Below are 13,598 nucleotides of genomic sequence, written 5' to 3'. Positions count from 1 at the left end.
CGAAGCGAGGGAGACGGAGAGCCTTTTTGTAGCACGTGAGTTGTGGCGCTTGAGTTCATTACTTCCCGCACAACGAAGGAGGCCGCCTTTAGTTCATCACGAGGCCCCTTTCAGCTAGCCGAGTATTGTTAGGTCGTTGCCACAAAAAGCCACTCCACCTGGCCCTTTGGCCCAGTCACACACGAAAGTCCCACAGGCGACCTGCCACAATACACGCCCTGGGATATGGAGCGCGGTCTCGTACTTACCGTGGTGGACGCGGGAACAGGGTTTTGGTGTGGTTCCGGTTGATGGTGATGGTGGCCGAGTGGTGCAGATTGATTGGAGCGTTGGGAAAGTTGACGCGTCGTCGGTGTGCGGCCCGGGTGGGGATGGAAGGTGGGAATGGAGGGCAGGGGGGTGTATTAGGATCACTTGCTGCCGCCCTGCACCTTCACCATTGCCCCGTGCTGTGTGCTTTCCTGCGCGTGGGTGTATGTGTGTGTGTGTGTGTTGGATGTTTGGTCCGCTCCGCTTTGGTGCTCGCGTTCGCTGTAACGCGCGCGTCCTCGGCTTTCGCCTGCAATCGAACCACCGTCGGAGGGCACCGTCGTGTTATAATCCGCTGCTCTTATGCACACGGACACGCTCGACCGCGCAGCGATCCCTGCCTGCTGTCTCTCTGCTGCGGAGTGTACACCGAGGTGTTTGTGTGTGCTGTTGGTGACGGGTGTGTGAGGAAACTCCTAATGTCCGCGACTGGCGGGGGGGCAGGCCGGAACGTCGCACTGTTCGCATGCGACCCGCGTCCCACCGCGTCGTGGCTTCGTTGACGAAAGGGGGGAGTGAAGAGTAGGGGTAGGTGCGCGCTCGGTGTGTGCACTCGGTGCGGGGTGTTCCGCTGATGCCGCCGGAATCGCTGCTCGACCGTCCGGAAGCCAGCAGCCGACACGTAGCTCGGGGTTCGGGTAGGAATGTGACACTGAACGCACGCACGGAAAAGTCACCGTCACACAGCGCACCGTTCCCTGTAGCTGCCGTGCGGAGGCACACGCGAACGGGAACCCAGCTCGCGCTCTGTGTGTGTGTGTGTGTGTGCGATGTACCAACACCAGCAGCGCGCTGTTAGGACACCAGTGCGCAACTGCACACATTGTCCTCCTCATGCCGACGGATGCGTACTAAATTCAACAATTATCGGGGTCGGGGTCGGGGGAAAAAAAACGAACCCGGTCGGAGCGGGGTCCCTTCGCTCCCCTCGCGGACGGCGTGAACCCTCTCACCGACATCCGACAGGGGCTTATCTAACGCATCCTATCCTACCGCATCCCGGGGTTCGTTCACCCGCGTCCTCTCCGCGTCTTATCACGCCGACCGTGACCACCTACACATACATTCACACGCACACCACAGATAAAGCGAAACCTACACCCACGCACGCCTCGATTCGTCCTTCACGCAGCTACGTACACAAACACACCCACACGCACACACGAACGCTAGCAGGACGTGTAGGAGTCATTCACGGGGGAAAATCCCAACGCTCTCACAAGGCCTCTTCCACGGAGCCTGACAGGCAAAAGATCGGTCGGTGGGATTTCCACCACGTTTTTTTTTGTGTATATTTCTTCAATTTTATTTTTCCCTTCTTTTGTTTCATTTCCACCCCCTCCCTCCGCGGGGGTTTTGGAATCGGTGCTGACTGCTAGATGTCCTCTGTACGCACACCACGCCACATTCGATGGGACCGAGTGCGCGGGAATGTCGAAGGCCCGGAGCGAACCAGAGTGAGAGAGCGAGCGAGTGGGACAAGGGCCGGGACGAGATGAATGGCGGGGAAATTGGAAGGATATACGGTGCGAGTTGCAGCGTCGTGGAAAACCCACAACGGACCGGAGACACGCTCGACGTTGCAAACGCCTGTTGTTTAAATGTCTGTGTTTTGGCTGTTTTTTTTTGCTTCCTCTCCGAAAGGGGGCCGGCCTCTCGGCAGGTCGAGGTCGAAGCAGTCGTGTCAGGACATTTCCAGGCAGGATGTCAGCAAACTAGTGTGGGTGATTTCAAGCGCTAATCCCCGTGCAAATGAACGCCTGCCTTTATTTGCCAAAATGATAAAAAAGACAGCACAAAACCCTCGACCCTCGTTTGCTCATTTTCCACCGTTTTCCCGACCGTCCCACGCTCTCCCTCTCTCCCTCGTTATACACCCTTCTTGTTTCCCGTCATTCTACGTTATCTTACCGCGTGCAACACCGAAGAAGATGTGAAGATGAATGAAAACGACGGAGCAGCTTTCCCCTTTCCCCTCCCCGCCAGGCGCCCGGGCACGAATTTTCCTACGCGGCCGAAGTTTGTTTGGCACCTTGCCATATGCCAGGTCGGTATCGGTGCGCTGGTGGTTTGGTATTGGTGCCGGAAAACCGGCGCATGGGCAAATCGAACGCAGGGAAACACGATACCCGCCACCCGCAAGTGCTGCAAGGCTGCGGTGTTGGATCAGCGTTTTAAAATAGCGTGACAGTAAACAGCACCCACTTTCACCCTTAGCCGGGGCCGATTGCCAGAAAATCTATGCTATACTTGTGGGGAAAGCCAAGCGGACAGGCACAGGAAACGGAGCCGTGTGCCACCGGAATTTCCGGCTGCCATTGACGTGCTGGCTCGCACAGTGGCTTATCGTGTTAGGACGAGCATTTGATGCAATTAAATTTAAATACAACTCAGCTACAGTCGCCAACATTGACATCACCACGATAATTTGAAATTTTAAAACTTTTAAAAATTAATTAAACTTTCCAAAATCGACTCACACTGCACATATCCCTGAAGTTTGGGCACCAACACTAGTTATACCGGCGCGCTAATTTGCCGTAAATCCGGTCTGTGCTGTAATATCTCCGTAACGGTTTGTTATAGATAACAAAAAGGGCCTTATTTAGGGGCGTCAACCTAAACAATTGACAAATTTAAATCAAAACACAATCATACAAACATTTTCAAAACACAATCATACCGGATGCATCAGTTTGACTCTTTAAAATAATGTTTTATTGTTGTCTCTGTGACTTTTCATGCGATTCGATTGCGATAAGCTCCGGGTTGTAGAGAACCTGATTTATCCAAATTTATGATATGATTTCTTCGATGATGATAGAAGAAAAACTGCCGAATAAAAAAAAAGGTGTGAAAAATAACGCCCATATTTCGATCTCAAATTTGCGTAGTTTAATATTTTTCCACATTACCGCAACTCCGTTAGCTTCCCGAGTTCTTATGATAATTTCTAGACAAATGAGATCAATGAGAGGGGCGAGGAGGCCGGAACGCTCTCGTAATAAAGAATGAATAAACCGTATAATAAAACAAAAGCTGTAAAATGTTTAGAAATGCACAACTTTGAGATTTGAGTGCATTGTTGCCACGCTAAAACTTCTGCGTGTTTTTAAAATAGGTGTGGTGCGCCCAATTTTCGGCTGTGCGAACTTGTTTTCTTCACAAGTACATCATTTGAAAGATGAAAAATGCACCTTTAAACCTTTTGAAAATGAAAATATCATCATTGTTAAAAACAGCCAAAAAGCAAATACGTCAACTGAACCGAGAGGACTGACTATCTACTAACGTTTGCATTAAAATAAAATAGACAAATTTAAACAACTTTTCATGCAAAACCGGAAAACGCTAGCAACTTTCTTTTAAAAGCAAAATAAATAGTAGCATTTCTTTTAAATTTTGAACAAGTTTGATAACTGTATCATTTCAACTGAAAAGATCCTTACACGACTGGTTCGGCTAGGGCTAAAGTTTCAGCCAAGGACCTAAAGGCCGGCTTACTGGCCGTCGAAATATTTTTTGAAAGTACTTCAAAAATGTAACATTAAAATAAAATTTACTCATTAAATTTGCTTGGTTAACTGTATTCTTATCATCGATGAAAATTTGTCTATTTTTTTTAATGCAAACGTTAGCGGTTACGCTAAGAAAGAAAAAACTAATTGTCAAATTGACGATGTGCGGTGTGATTAGTGTTAAACGAGATTGCGTTATAGAAAGCAAACTGTAGAGTGAGGCAAGAGTTGTTTGTCATTTGAATTCCTCAAAGTTCGAACCAAAAGTCTCCAGTTGTGAGCCTCACTGTGCCTCCGGGCAGCTGGGCGGAAACTTACACGCCCCTTTTGCGTTCGCACACCACCCCGTCCCACCCGCCCGGAGACGACGTTGGCCCCGGCGCAAACGTTTCCGTCCCATCCCGGACGTGCAGTGCTTACAGGTGACATTCAAAATTACCAATGTTAGCATTTCCGATAGATAAAGAAAAAAGAAAGGAAAGGAAATCGGTCAACATTACGGCAAGAGCGGACACCTTAACGATATCACCGGCCTAGTTTCGTTGCGCGCCAGCGTTGAATTTGATTTGAATTAAGGTGGCTTAACACGATTAGGGCGTATCAGGGTCCGGCGATAGCGGCGCGTTGAACTGCTCGCCGGTTACCTAACGAAGCCTGTCGGCGACACCAGAGGACGACACTTTACTGTTTTGACACAATAAAGATAACACCCTCTTTTCCGAATCAAAGTGTTTAGTTTGCGGGACACGGAAAACTGTCGTCGGACGTCGGCGCACCGAGAGAGTGGCTTTAAGTTTAACCTTTCCCCCCACATTCGGCGTGCGGTTTCTTGTAGAGAGATCGATAACGGCCGCGAGATAACGCGTGTGTGTGTGTGTTTTGGGGCCAAAATTACAGTGCAAACGTTTTCATTTTTTGTTTTTTTTTTCTAGAAAATCGAAATGTTACATTTATTGCCTTCCCGGAGGGGGGTCACTACTACGTCATATGTAATACTGAGTGCTAGCCTCATTGCACCTCCGGAGAAAAAAAAAGGGAACCGATTGGAGGCCAGGTGTGTCATGCTGCGCTGCTTACCCGAAACCACACGCGCACGAAGGAGGATGACGTCAGGTGTCCGGGTACATCTCCCGCGCCGACTTGAGGCTCCACAGGGTCCGGTGGCGCTGGTGTTGCTTCGACTTGCGGAACTTCCGGTCCGTCCCGTGCAGCCAGTCGAGGTAGCCGAACGTGCCGAAGCATTCGGTGAACCTGCGGGGAGGGAAGAAAGGAAAACCCGGCAAACTCTCGGTTGGTCTCTTTCACAGCGGAGTGAGGGGGGTTGCACTGAGCGGAGGACTTACTTGGCGTGGTGATAGTCGTGGTACTCCGAGCTCGGGAAAAACGGCAGATGGTAGCCGCAGTGGTCCCGTATCGTGTTGAAGATGACCAGCGGGAACCAGATGGCGGCGGTGAAGATGTGCGCCTTCATCAGCTGGATGCCGATCATCGGCGGTATCATGTTGCTGATGACGTGCTCGATCGGGTGGCAGTACATGGCGGTCCAGGCGAACGGGGCCGTCCACTCGTGGTGCTTCTTGTGGATGTACCGGTACAGCGGCTTGAGGTGCAGCAACCGGTGCACGTAGTAGAACCCGATTTCGGCGAACACCACGCACACCACCAGATCGCGCAGGATCGTCTCGAGCGACGGCAGGATGCGCACGTTCGGCACGGCGCCTTTGATTGTTGCGTGGTAGCCGACGTACGTCAGCGGGATCCCGATCACGGTTTGATTGAACAGGATGGTGCCCATCACGCGCCTCAGCCCGTCCCATGCGACCGGCTCGTTCGTGCCGGGCTGCGTTTTGTAGCGGCGCAGAAACGCCGGCCGATTGGTGAGATCCATCAGCACGAACAGACCGCCGACGAGCCAGAAGAACGCATGCACATAGGCGGTCAAGGCCCAGATATAGAGGAACGCCGGATCGTCACCTGTGCAATATAAACGCAAGATTTATAGACGCGATGACTGCGTTGGCCACTCGTTTGAACTTTTCAACGAACCGTACCGATTGCATCCAGCAGGGAGTTCCATCTCTCCTGCACGGTTGACCCAACGAGCGCACGGGTTCGGAGAATTGCGTCCATCACCAACACCGAGTCGAAACGCCGTGGTCCGCAGTCTCCGCGAAACTAGCGGGATCCCGCCGGCGGGCGGCAATTTTTGACCCGCGCGTTGCCTTTTTCGGCGGCTTCGTTGCCGAGTTTCGGATAAAAGAACATTACACGCCGAAATAAACAGCACGCACGACCGCCCGCCCGGCCCGTCCGCCCTCCGTCGGGGGGGGGCTTTACGATAAGATAACGGAGGTTAGATTTATCTATATTTCGATCCCGAGTATGATTTAGGCGCTCTGCTTGCCCCGGGGTTGCCCTAAGCCGACTGGGCGACTGGTCCCTTCACGTGTGTTTCCCTCCCATTTGCCGCCCGGTGGTGTGTCGGCTTGCGCAATCGGTTCGGAAATCATGTTCTAGAAAATCTATTGCATTTGCGTTCCTAACGAATATTACGATAAAATAAGTGATTACAATAGATAAACGATATCGTGCAGGGATTAGCAGAGGAGTGTGCTTCGGATTTCATTAACAGTTTGGAATTTAAACATCTCTCACCGATTCTCGCCAATGCCCTGAGCCGTGTGAATTCCTAAACCTCGCTCGATAAATACTTGTACATGTTTTTTGTGCTTTGTATGTTCAATCCTAATTATCTAGGGATTTAAGCTAATTGGATTGCTAAATTGCAATGAACACGATTAACAATTTACTCGTAGGTTAGTACGATGTCTTGGTTGTACATTTGACCGCCTGCGACTAGAAATGGAAAGCGAATATATTTTTTAACTTTTTCGGTAATACTAAATAACCAGCACAAAATCATAAATTATTCATTATTTGAATTCATGAACATTGCTGGATGATGGTGGCTTAAAAACACACACGAGCTGCGAAATGTATTTTCAGGAAATTTTAACTGAAATAGTAAACACAAGGCAAGTGGACATCGCCGTTTTCCATTTAAAGTTATCTGCAAATTCCTACTGTTGACGGAGGTCCCTCGGACCTTTTAGATAATCCTTTATCGGCGATGGCAGATGCTGACTCACGACACAATGCATTTTGTTTTCTTTAAAACGGGTATGTCGCTTAGTCATGCGTATGAAATTGGAGTACGTGCCTACGCTCTACGCAATAGGCGGTTTTCTTTCTGGTAAAGGTGTTAATGTGCCACGTTTGAATGTGTTTATACAAACTCAAGGATTAGAAAGCTCCCTTGTCATTTTTGGTTTCGTTTCGTTTTAATAAGTAGTGCATCATATGATTCACTGTAAGAGGTTGAACATAAATCATTTTTGAGTTTTGGATGTAAAGTATTTACAACCTTGAGTTGATTACAGCCGCTTTTTGAAAATTACCGATCAATTTCCCGCTTCACAACGGTTTGAAGCATCTAAAAAAATTGAACATATCATATAATGATGAAAGTTTATTTGCTTAGCCAGATGCGTTACTGTTGATCTTTGATTAAATAGCATCATGGACTTGAAATAATTTTTAATTATTGTATTTTAACTAAAAACAATGGTAATCTATAATGCCCCCTCAAACCCTACATGCCATTAGTTCATTTTCAGATCGGAAAGGGAACTAACGGCAAAAAGGTGCATTTAGAAATGCATCTCCTGATTTAAAAAAAATTAAAAAATATTAAAATTATTGTTTCAACCGTTGCCACTTCGAGTTGCACTTCGAGTTGCATACAAAAAAGGAAACGTTTGAAAGGTTGTGGTTGAAGTGCAATGGATTAGATCATTTCCAAAATGCGTCTCCATCAACTGTCAAAATCATCTGTGAAGTGCAGTAGCGATGGTCAATTGTGTTTTTAACTGATTCGCTACACAAAACACGGTCAATTTTTAAGTTTAGCAAATATTTGCACAAAACTACAGAAAGTGACAAGGTAATTGAATAATTATGCAAGACCGTGATATCGTTAGATATCATATATTTCCCTTTTTACCAGCATCAGTGGAACGAATCTCATAAACGTATCTGCCCTCCTCTAGGGTGTAGTATTTCCCAAACGCTCGCGTTAGCAGTTTAGGTTTCACAGTGTAGTAGCTAGAGGCATAATAGAACTATTTCTTATTGTGTGTGGTCCAGTTTCTGGTTTGGTTTAATCTTTCAATCACTACAAGGTTCCAAAGAAAAGAGCCTTCCAAATTCTGCCCAAAATAGGATAGTTGTGAGTGATGAAATCAACATCAAGTGTGCACAATCATTTTGGTCACATGAGTTGTCGTGTCTGATTTTTTTTTCCTCTAACATAGTTCGGTCTTTCAGCCTCCTTCTACGAACATGGACAAACTACCGATTCGGGACCCGACGATCAACCTTGTGCCGACTAGTGAATTACGAAAATTCATCGGCTCCTTAAAACTAACCCCATCAACACCGGATAACATTAGGAAAATTCATACGGCGTTCAACACCAGCAAGGGCAAAAAGGAATCCAAGCCAGCGAGCCGAAAGGATGACGCTACCAATGACCTACCGGCCGTGGTGGGTTTTACCGAGAAAGAGCTTGCTTTTATAAAACAACATGTCACAGACAGCGCGAGTGCACGGGACGGGTTGGAACACGCAAATTACACACTGCAGCACTCCAAGAATGGGACCGATCCCCGCCCGAAAGGGGCCACTGGGAATGTGCTGAAAGTTGACGACATAAAATGGCTTTACGCTGCGTTGAAACAGATGCGACAGTCCGATCCAGCTACACCGTACTTACATACATTGCTGAGCGGATGCCAGATGGAGCTTCCGATAAATCCCATACAAGAGCGAAACCCTGTACTAGAGGCACGATGTCAGCGTCTCAGAAAGGAGCAGGAGGATCGCGAATACCATAGAATGACAAAGAATGTCGATAGCGTTCGGAAACATATGCCGGAAGAGACGATAGCTTATCAGAGTAATATAATTTTTTTAGCGTAGAAATGAATCACATCCCATTGACAACGTGTTTTCTTCTATTACAGTGAAACAAATCAACAGGCACCTGATTGCTGTAGCCCAATTCGTCTTCTCCGTAGCAGCTGGATTCGCGTTCGGGTTCATCGGCATTGAATTGATCATTGGTCAGCTTGATTTCGGCTTCCGACTACTGCTAGGCATAATCATCGCGCTGATAATTGCTTTGGCGGAGATTTATTTTCTGGCGAAAAAACTTAATGAGGAATACGAGCTACCGCCACCGCCAGCCATGTACTCTAAAGAAGCTCCGTCCGGCGTTGCAAAACCCATACCCGGCAGTGGCATGCCCAAAGGTCCCAAAGGGAAAGAGCACAGCGAGTAAAGCCATTCCGCTTTGTCGTGCCAGGCAACGGTTTATACGGCCAACAGTCCGATCAGTATCATCGCTTGCGGCATCACATTTGTGTCTGGCACCCCCAGCATGTACAGTGAGCATATCCTGTTAACAAAAAATCACCTGTTGCAATAACGGAGCGGCTAATAAACACCTAGCGTAGTATTTTATTTCATCAAAAATATTTATTTCGAAATGCATTAGAGTGGCAACCACTGAAACATTGATGAAGTTTTCTTACTTCGATGCGACCTTGCGGATCGGATGAATCGGGTGGACCATTCCGGTAAGATCCGGTGGGTTCTTCTCGAACTCAGCGATTTCTTCCATTCCCTTGGCAGCGATGGCCCATAGCTTCGGGTAAGCGGTCTTAAAACCGCTATACCATTTGAAAACGGTCGGATATTTTCCGCTGACATCAAACTCGATCGCTTCCAGACACATGACCGAGGCAACAAGTGGAAAGTCGGCGATTGTAACCGAATCTCCCGCCACATACGTCGAACCGGATTTCTTCAGGTACGTCTCAAATGCCTCCAGGGCAAGGTTTAGCTTTTTCAATCCAATGTCAGTGCGCTGGTAGTCGAAGAAAATGGGAGCCATTACGTAGGCGGATATTTGAGGGTAGAAAAAGCTTAGGTTGAAGCAAAGACGATGGTTGACGAGTGCACGCTGCTTAGGATCCTTCGGATACAGCTCGTTGTCCGGTGCGTACTTGTCGCACAAGTACTGCAGGATGGCGTTACTTTCACTCAGGAAAAAACCATCGTCGTCCAGGACAGGGATTTCCTTCTGCGGGTTCATCTACAACCAACCAACCGAAGCTCATAAGTAAAACTAATTAAAAAAACTGCTGGCCACACTCTAATCACCTTGGCATAATCTTCCGTTAGATGTTCGGCCTTGCCGTAATCCACACTAACAAGCTCATACGGGATGCTGAGCGCTTCCAGGGCCATACGAACGGACAAAGATGGTGGTCCATCGGAAACGGCGTACAGCTTCATTTAGATGCAGTTTTTAATCCGGAATGCGGTCACACGAAACAAGTACTTCAGCCGCCGTTGGTTAACTAGATTGTGGAGCACTCGGGCGCGTGTATTAATAATGCCTAGCCGCTGCAAACGCTAAAAACCGGTTTAAAAAGTACACTCTCCCTCGCTGCGACCCGGCATAAGATTTTCAGAAAGTATCCGAGAATGATTTAGAAGCCGGTTGCCAAAATTGTCATTGTAGTTGTAACCTCAAGCTCTCGCTTTGTTGCAGTTTGTGTTCAATGTTACACAGAAAATATGATGTAGGAGTGCATAACCACTGTTTTAATTTATGCACAATGCATTCCGATTGTTTGATGCAAGGCTTTTATGTGCGGAGTTAACTAGAATGGTTTTTACTAATTTTAATATAACAACGAACCCATTTCATTTAGGGTTTCCTTTCATTTTTCTGCAATCTGAATAACGGCGAAGCACGCCTGCGTACTATGTAGTTTTGTACGTATGTAGCAAGTAGTAAAGTAAAAATCCAATTAATAATCTCAAAAACCTTTACGAACCTATCTATACCACAAATGAATTGTTTTCATTGTAAGTTGATAGCATAAAAAATTAAATTAAATCCGGACGTTACAGTTCATAGCATAAAAAATTAAATTAAAGAAAATATCCTCGTGAAAAGAATATTTCCTAGCATTTTTTTTTTTCAAATGAAACATAGGTGGTAAAAGCTTAGAATATTTTTATGTTTCATCAGAATTTGGAAAACGTTGTGAATCAAGAAAGAATACGATATTTTGGGCGTAAATTCTGAGCAAAATTTAACAAGCACAAACAGCTTTGCATTGTTGACAACTCACACATCAATGGAACGAGAGATGAATCAATCGGATGTTGCTCAGAACGGCTAGCATAATTTTCTCGTAGGAGCTCGCATCGAGCGCCACTGCGGGAAGGAAAGTTAATGTTGTTCAACGTATGAAGTGTTTTAGTTTAAAGCAGTTACGTGTTCGAGTTTCAACAAACCAAAATGTTATAGTTTACTGTGTACTTATCTAGTTGTAGGACATTATGGATGCCCCATCCGACGAAAAGGTTGACGATGGCTTTCCGAAATCAACTTTCGAAGGCAGCAACTCGAGCAGTACGTACACGCCCATACGCCCGCACTCCCGGACAGAGCATCCGGAGCCAGTGACATGCCAACTTCCATCAAAGTTGTTGCCGGGACCGTCCCCAATCAATGGCGACCCGCATGTCAACAGCAATAAAATAATAAGCGACGTCACCGAATCCGACGAACCCCCGCTGCTGGAGGAGCTTGGAATCGATCCCAAACAAATTCTGGAAAACTCGTTGGCCTTTCTGAACCTGCTCCAGCCGCCGGACGCGCTTATTGACACCACAGCGTTTCTATTCCAAGAGCCGGATCTGGCGGGACCCATCTCGTTCTGCTTAACACTAGCCGCCAGTTTGTCCATCTCGAAAAGCAAAACCCAGTTCGGGTATATCTACGGGCTGTCGATGATTTCGGTTTCGGTTATGTTCTGTTTCATTTGGCTGATGTGCAATTCGCTCGAGACACACGTGACGGTAACGGCCGTAGCAAGCGTGCTGGGCTACAGCATGCTGCCGATCGTCGCGCTGTCCATGCTGAACATATTCGTTACACTGAATAATTTCTACGGAGTGGTTTTGGCCGGTGCGGCGATGTATCTTGCAACCAACAGCTCTAGCAGAATGTTTTGCCTCATGACGGCCGATCCACACCAACGATATCTTATAGCATATCCATGTGCACTGATGTATGCATTATTTTCGATGTTAGTTTTTTTCTAAGCAATACGTCCGAGTCTTCGTGCAAAATTCTCAGCAATAATGTGTAAATTAATTATGTATTCATTTGGTGTGTATTTTATTAAATTATCTATCCACGTACATCAAGATCAATGCGTTCTTCCTTTGTTTTACACTTCGCTGTATCTCCTAGGAAAACTATCTGCGGCATGTTCGCTTGAAAACTAAAACAGTAGAGACACCGGATCACGAGCACAAAGGACATCGTTCCCGTATTTCTTAAAAGGCTTCTTATAGATTGTGTCAATTTTGTGATGACGACGACAAGTTTATTACTTCATAAGAGGATAATTCATTTGGCTTGGTTTCTTTTCGGAAAAGAAGTTTCGCAACACAAGCACCTGTCCGATGGCAATTAGGAGGATAGCTGCCGTTTCAGTCAATGACCACCACAACACTCTCTCGTTCAAATCTTCAGCGCGTTTCCGACCTACGGAATACATATTACATTAATGGTTAGCATTGATGAACGGTAAGCGGTAGAAGCCAAAACCTTACCCTGAGCCTCACGCAGCCGATGGTGTGTTTGATAGTCAAGAATGGCGTTGAGGCCTTTATGAATTTCCTGGGCGGATGACTCCAACTGTGTAAGCACAGTCGCGTGTTCTTCCAAGCCCGGTAGGGGCTGCTCATCGCCTACTTGAAAGTCCATGTAGACAATTTTGTGAGAAAACGTGGAAAACTCGTTGCTGAAGCATGCCGTGTAGATGCCGGTTGCCTGCATAGAAAGAATGAAATCTTTTATTTGACGAATGTACTTCTTTTTGATTCATATCCGTCAACGTACCGCAGCGACAAAGTTATACGAATCGAACTGTGTTTGCTTTTGCCGGTAGATCACTTCGCCTGTTGGGCTTTCCAAAGTAAGGTCGACGTCATATCGTCCTCCGCTAACGACCTGCGAAGGAAATAAGGATTCTGTGAGTTGTGGCAGATTACAATTGTGGCAATTGATCAGCTCCTGTAAGCTGAATGGTAGAGGAATGTTGAACACTTTCTCGGTGACACTCATCGTATGATTTTATTTGCCCCTTCCGGCAGCAACTGCATAACCGCAACAGATTACTTTTCACACGTAGCCGAGTGCTGTCATTTACCTGAAACTCTAGCGTCGCCGACTGGTTCTTCAGTATTTCTTCGTAGAAGCATTCCCGTGCATTATCTGGCAATTCGAAGGTTAACTCTACGCTATTTACCAATGAAACCGTATGGCTGAGCGCTAAGAACAAAATCAGACCGAAACCGCTACCTTTCGGTTGATATAGGCTAGGTTTTTTGGACATGATGCTTTATCTTACTGTTTGCTGTTCGAGCTTGATTGGAGCACGTACGCTCTGAAAATAACTCTAAGATACTTTAGCAAACTACTTCACATAACACAGTTGGAACGAAAATGCTTAACTAAGACTATTCTTTCGTTTCTGTTTGCTATTCTGACGGTGTATTCGGGTTTGTCGAAATGCCAACTCTTTTGACGTTTTTCGAATAGCAATGACGTGTGAATCC

The 13,598-nt window shown here is 46.7% G+C and overlaps 5 protein-coding genes across 5 annotated transcripts; 2 read left to right on the top strand and 3 right to left on the bottom strand.

The window, feature by feature from the left end:
• Positions 1-4,936: 4,936 nt before the first annotated feature.
• LOC131290960 (fatty acid hydroxylase domain-containing protein 2-like) lies at positions 4,937-5,957 on the bottom strand. The gene is made up of 3 exons (XM_058320152.1): positions 5,879-5,957; positions 5,171-5,801; positions 4,937-5,078 (listed from the first exon to the last, which is right to left on the bottom strand). The coding sequence occupies exons 1-3, from the start codon at positions 5,955-5,957 to the stop codon at positions 4,937-4,939; spliced, it is 852 nt and encodes a 283-aa protein (XP_058176135.1).
• A 2,260-nt stretch (positions 5,958-8,217) lies between these two features.
• LOC131291263 (uncharacterized) lies at positions 8,218-9,675 on the top strand. The gene is made up of 2 exons (XM_058320450.1): positions 8,218-8,844; positions 8,912-9,675. The coding sequence occupies exons 1-2, from the start codon at positions 8,229-8,231 to the stop codon at positions 9,226-9,228; spliced, it is 933 nt and encodes a 310-aa protein (XP_058176433.1). The 5' UTR covers positions 8,218-8,228; the 3' UTR covers positions 9,229-9,675.
• On the bottom strand, positions 9,376-10,247 carry LOC131291262 (glutathione S-transferase 1). Its single transcript, XM_058320449.1, has 2 exons — positions 10,113-10,247; positions 9,376-10,044 (listed from the first exon to the last, which is right to left on the bottom strand). Exons 1-2 carry the CDS (start codon positions 10,245-10,247, stop codon positions 9,478-9,480), a joined length of 702 nt encoding a protein of 233 aa, XP_058176432.1. The 3' UTR covers positions 9,376-9,477.
• Positions 10,248-11,306: 1,059 nt separating this feature from the next.
• On the top strand, positions 11,307-12,179 carry LOC131291208 (protein YIPF5-like). The gene has a single exon (XM_058320400.1). It carries the CDS (start codon positions 11,307-11,309, stop codon positions 12,072-12,074), a length of 768 nt encoding a protein of 255 aa, XP_058176383.1. The 3' UTR covers positions 12,075-12,179.
• On the bottom strand, positions 12,133-13,546 carry LOC131291260 (transmembrane emp24 domain-containing protein 7). Its single transcript, XM_058320448.1, has 4 exons — positions 13,190-13,546; positions 12,880-12,990; positions 12,591-12,810; positions 12,133-12,522 (listed from the first exon to the last, which is right to left on the bottom strand). Exons 1-4 carry the CDS (start codon positions 13,373-13,375, stop codon positions 12,365-12,367), a joined length of 675 nt encoding a protein of 224 aa, XP_058176431.1. The 5' UTR covers positions 13,376-13,546; the 3' UTR covers positions 12,133-12,364.
• Between the last annotated feature and the right edge of the window lie 52 nt (positions 13,547-13,598).

The sequence above is a fragment of the Anopheles ziemanni genome, chromosome X, assembly GCF_943734765.1.
Source record: "Anopheles ziemanni chromosome X, idAnoZiCoDA_A2_x.2, whole genome shotgun sequence".
Taxonomy (NCBI): Eukaryota; Metazoa; Arthropoda; class Insecta; order Diptera; family Culicidae; genus Anopheles; species Anopheles ziemanni.
This window is presented reverse-complemented; position numbering and strand designations above follow the sequence as displayed.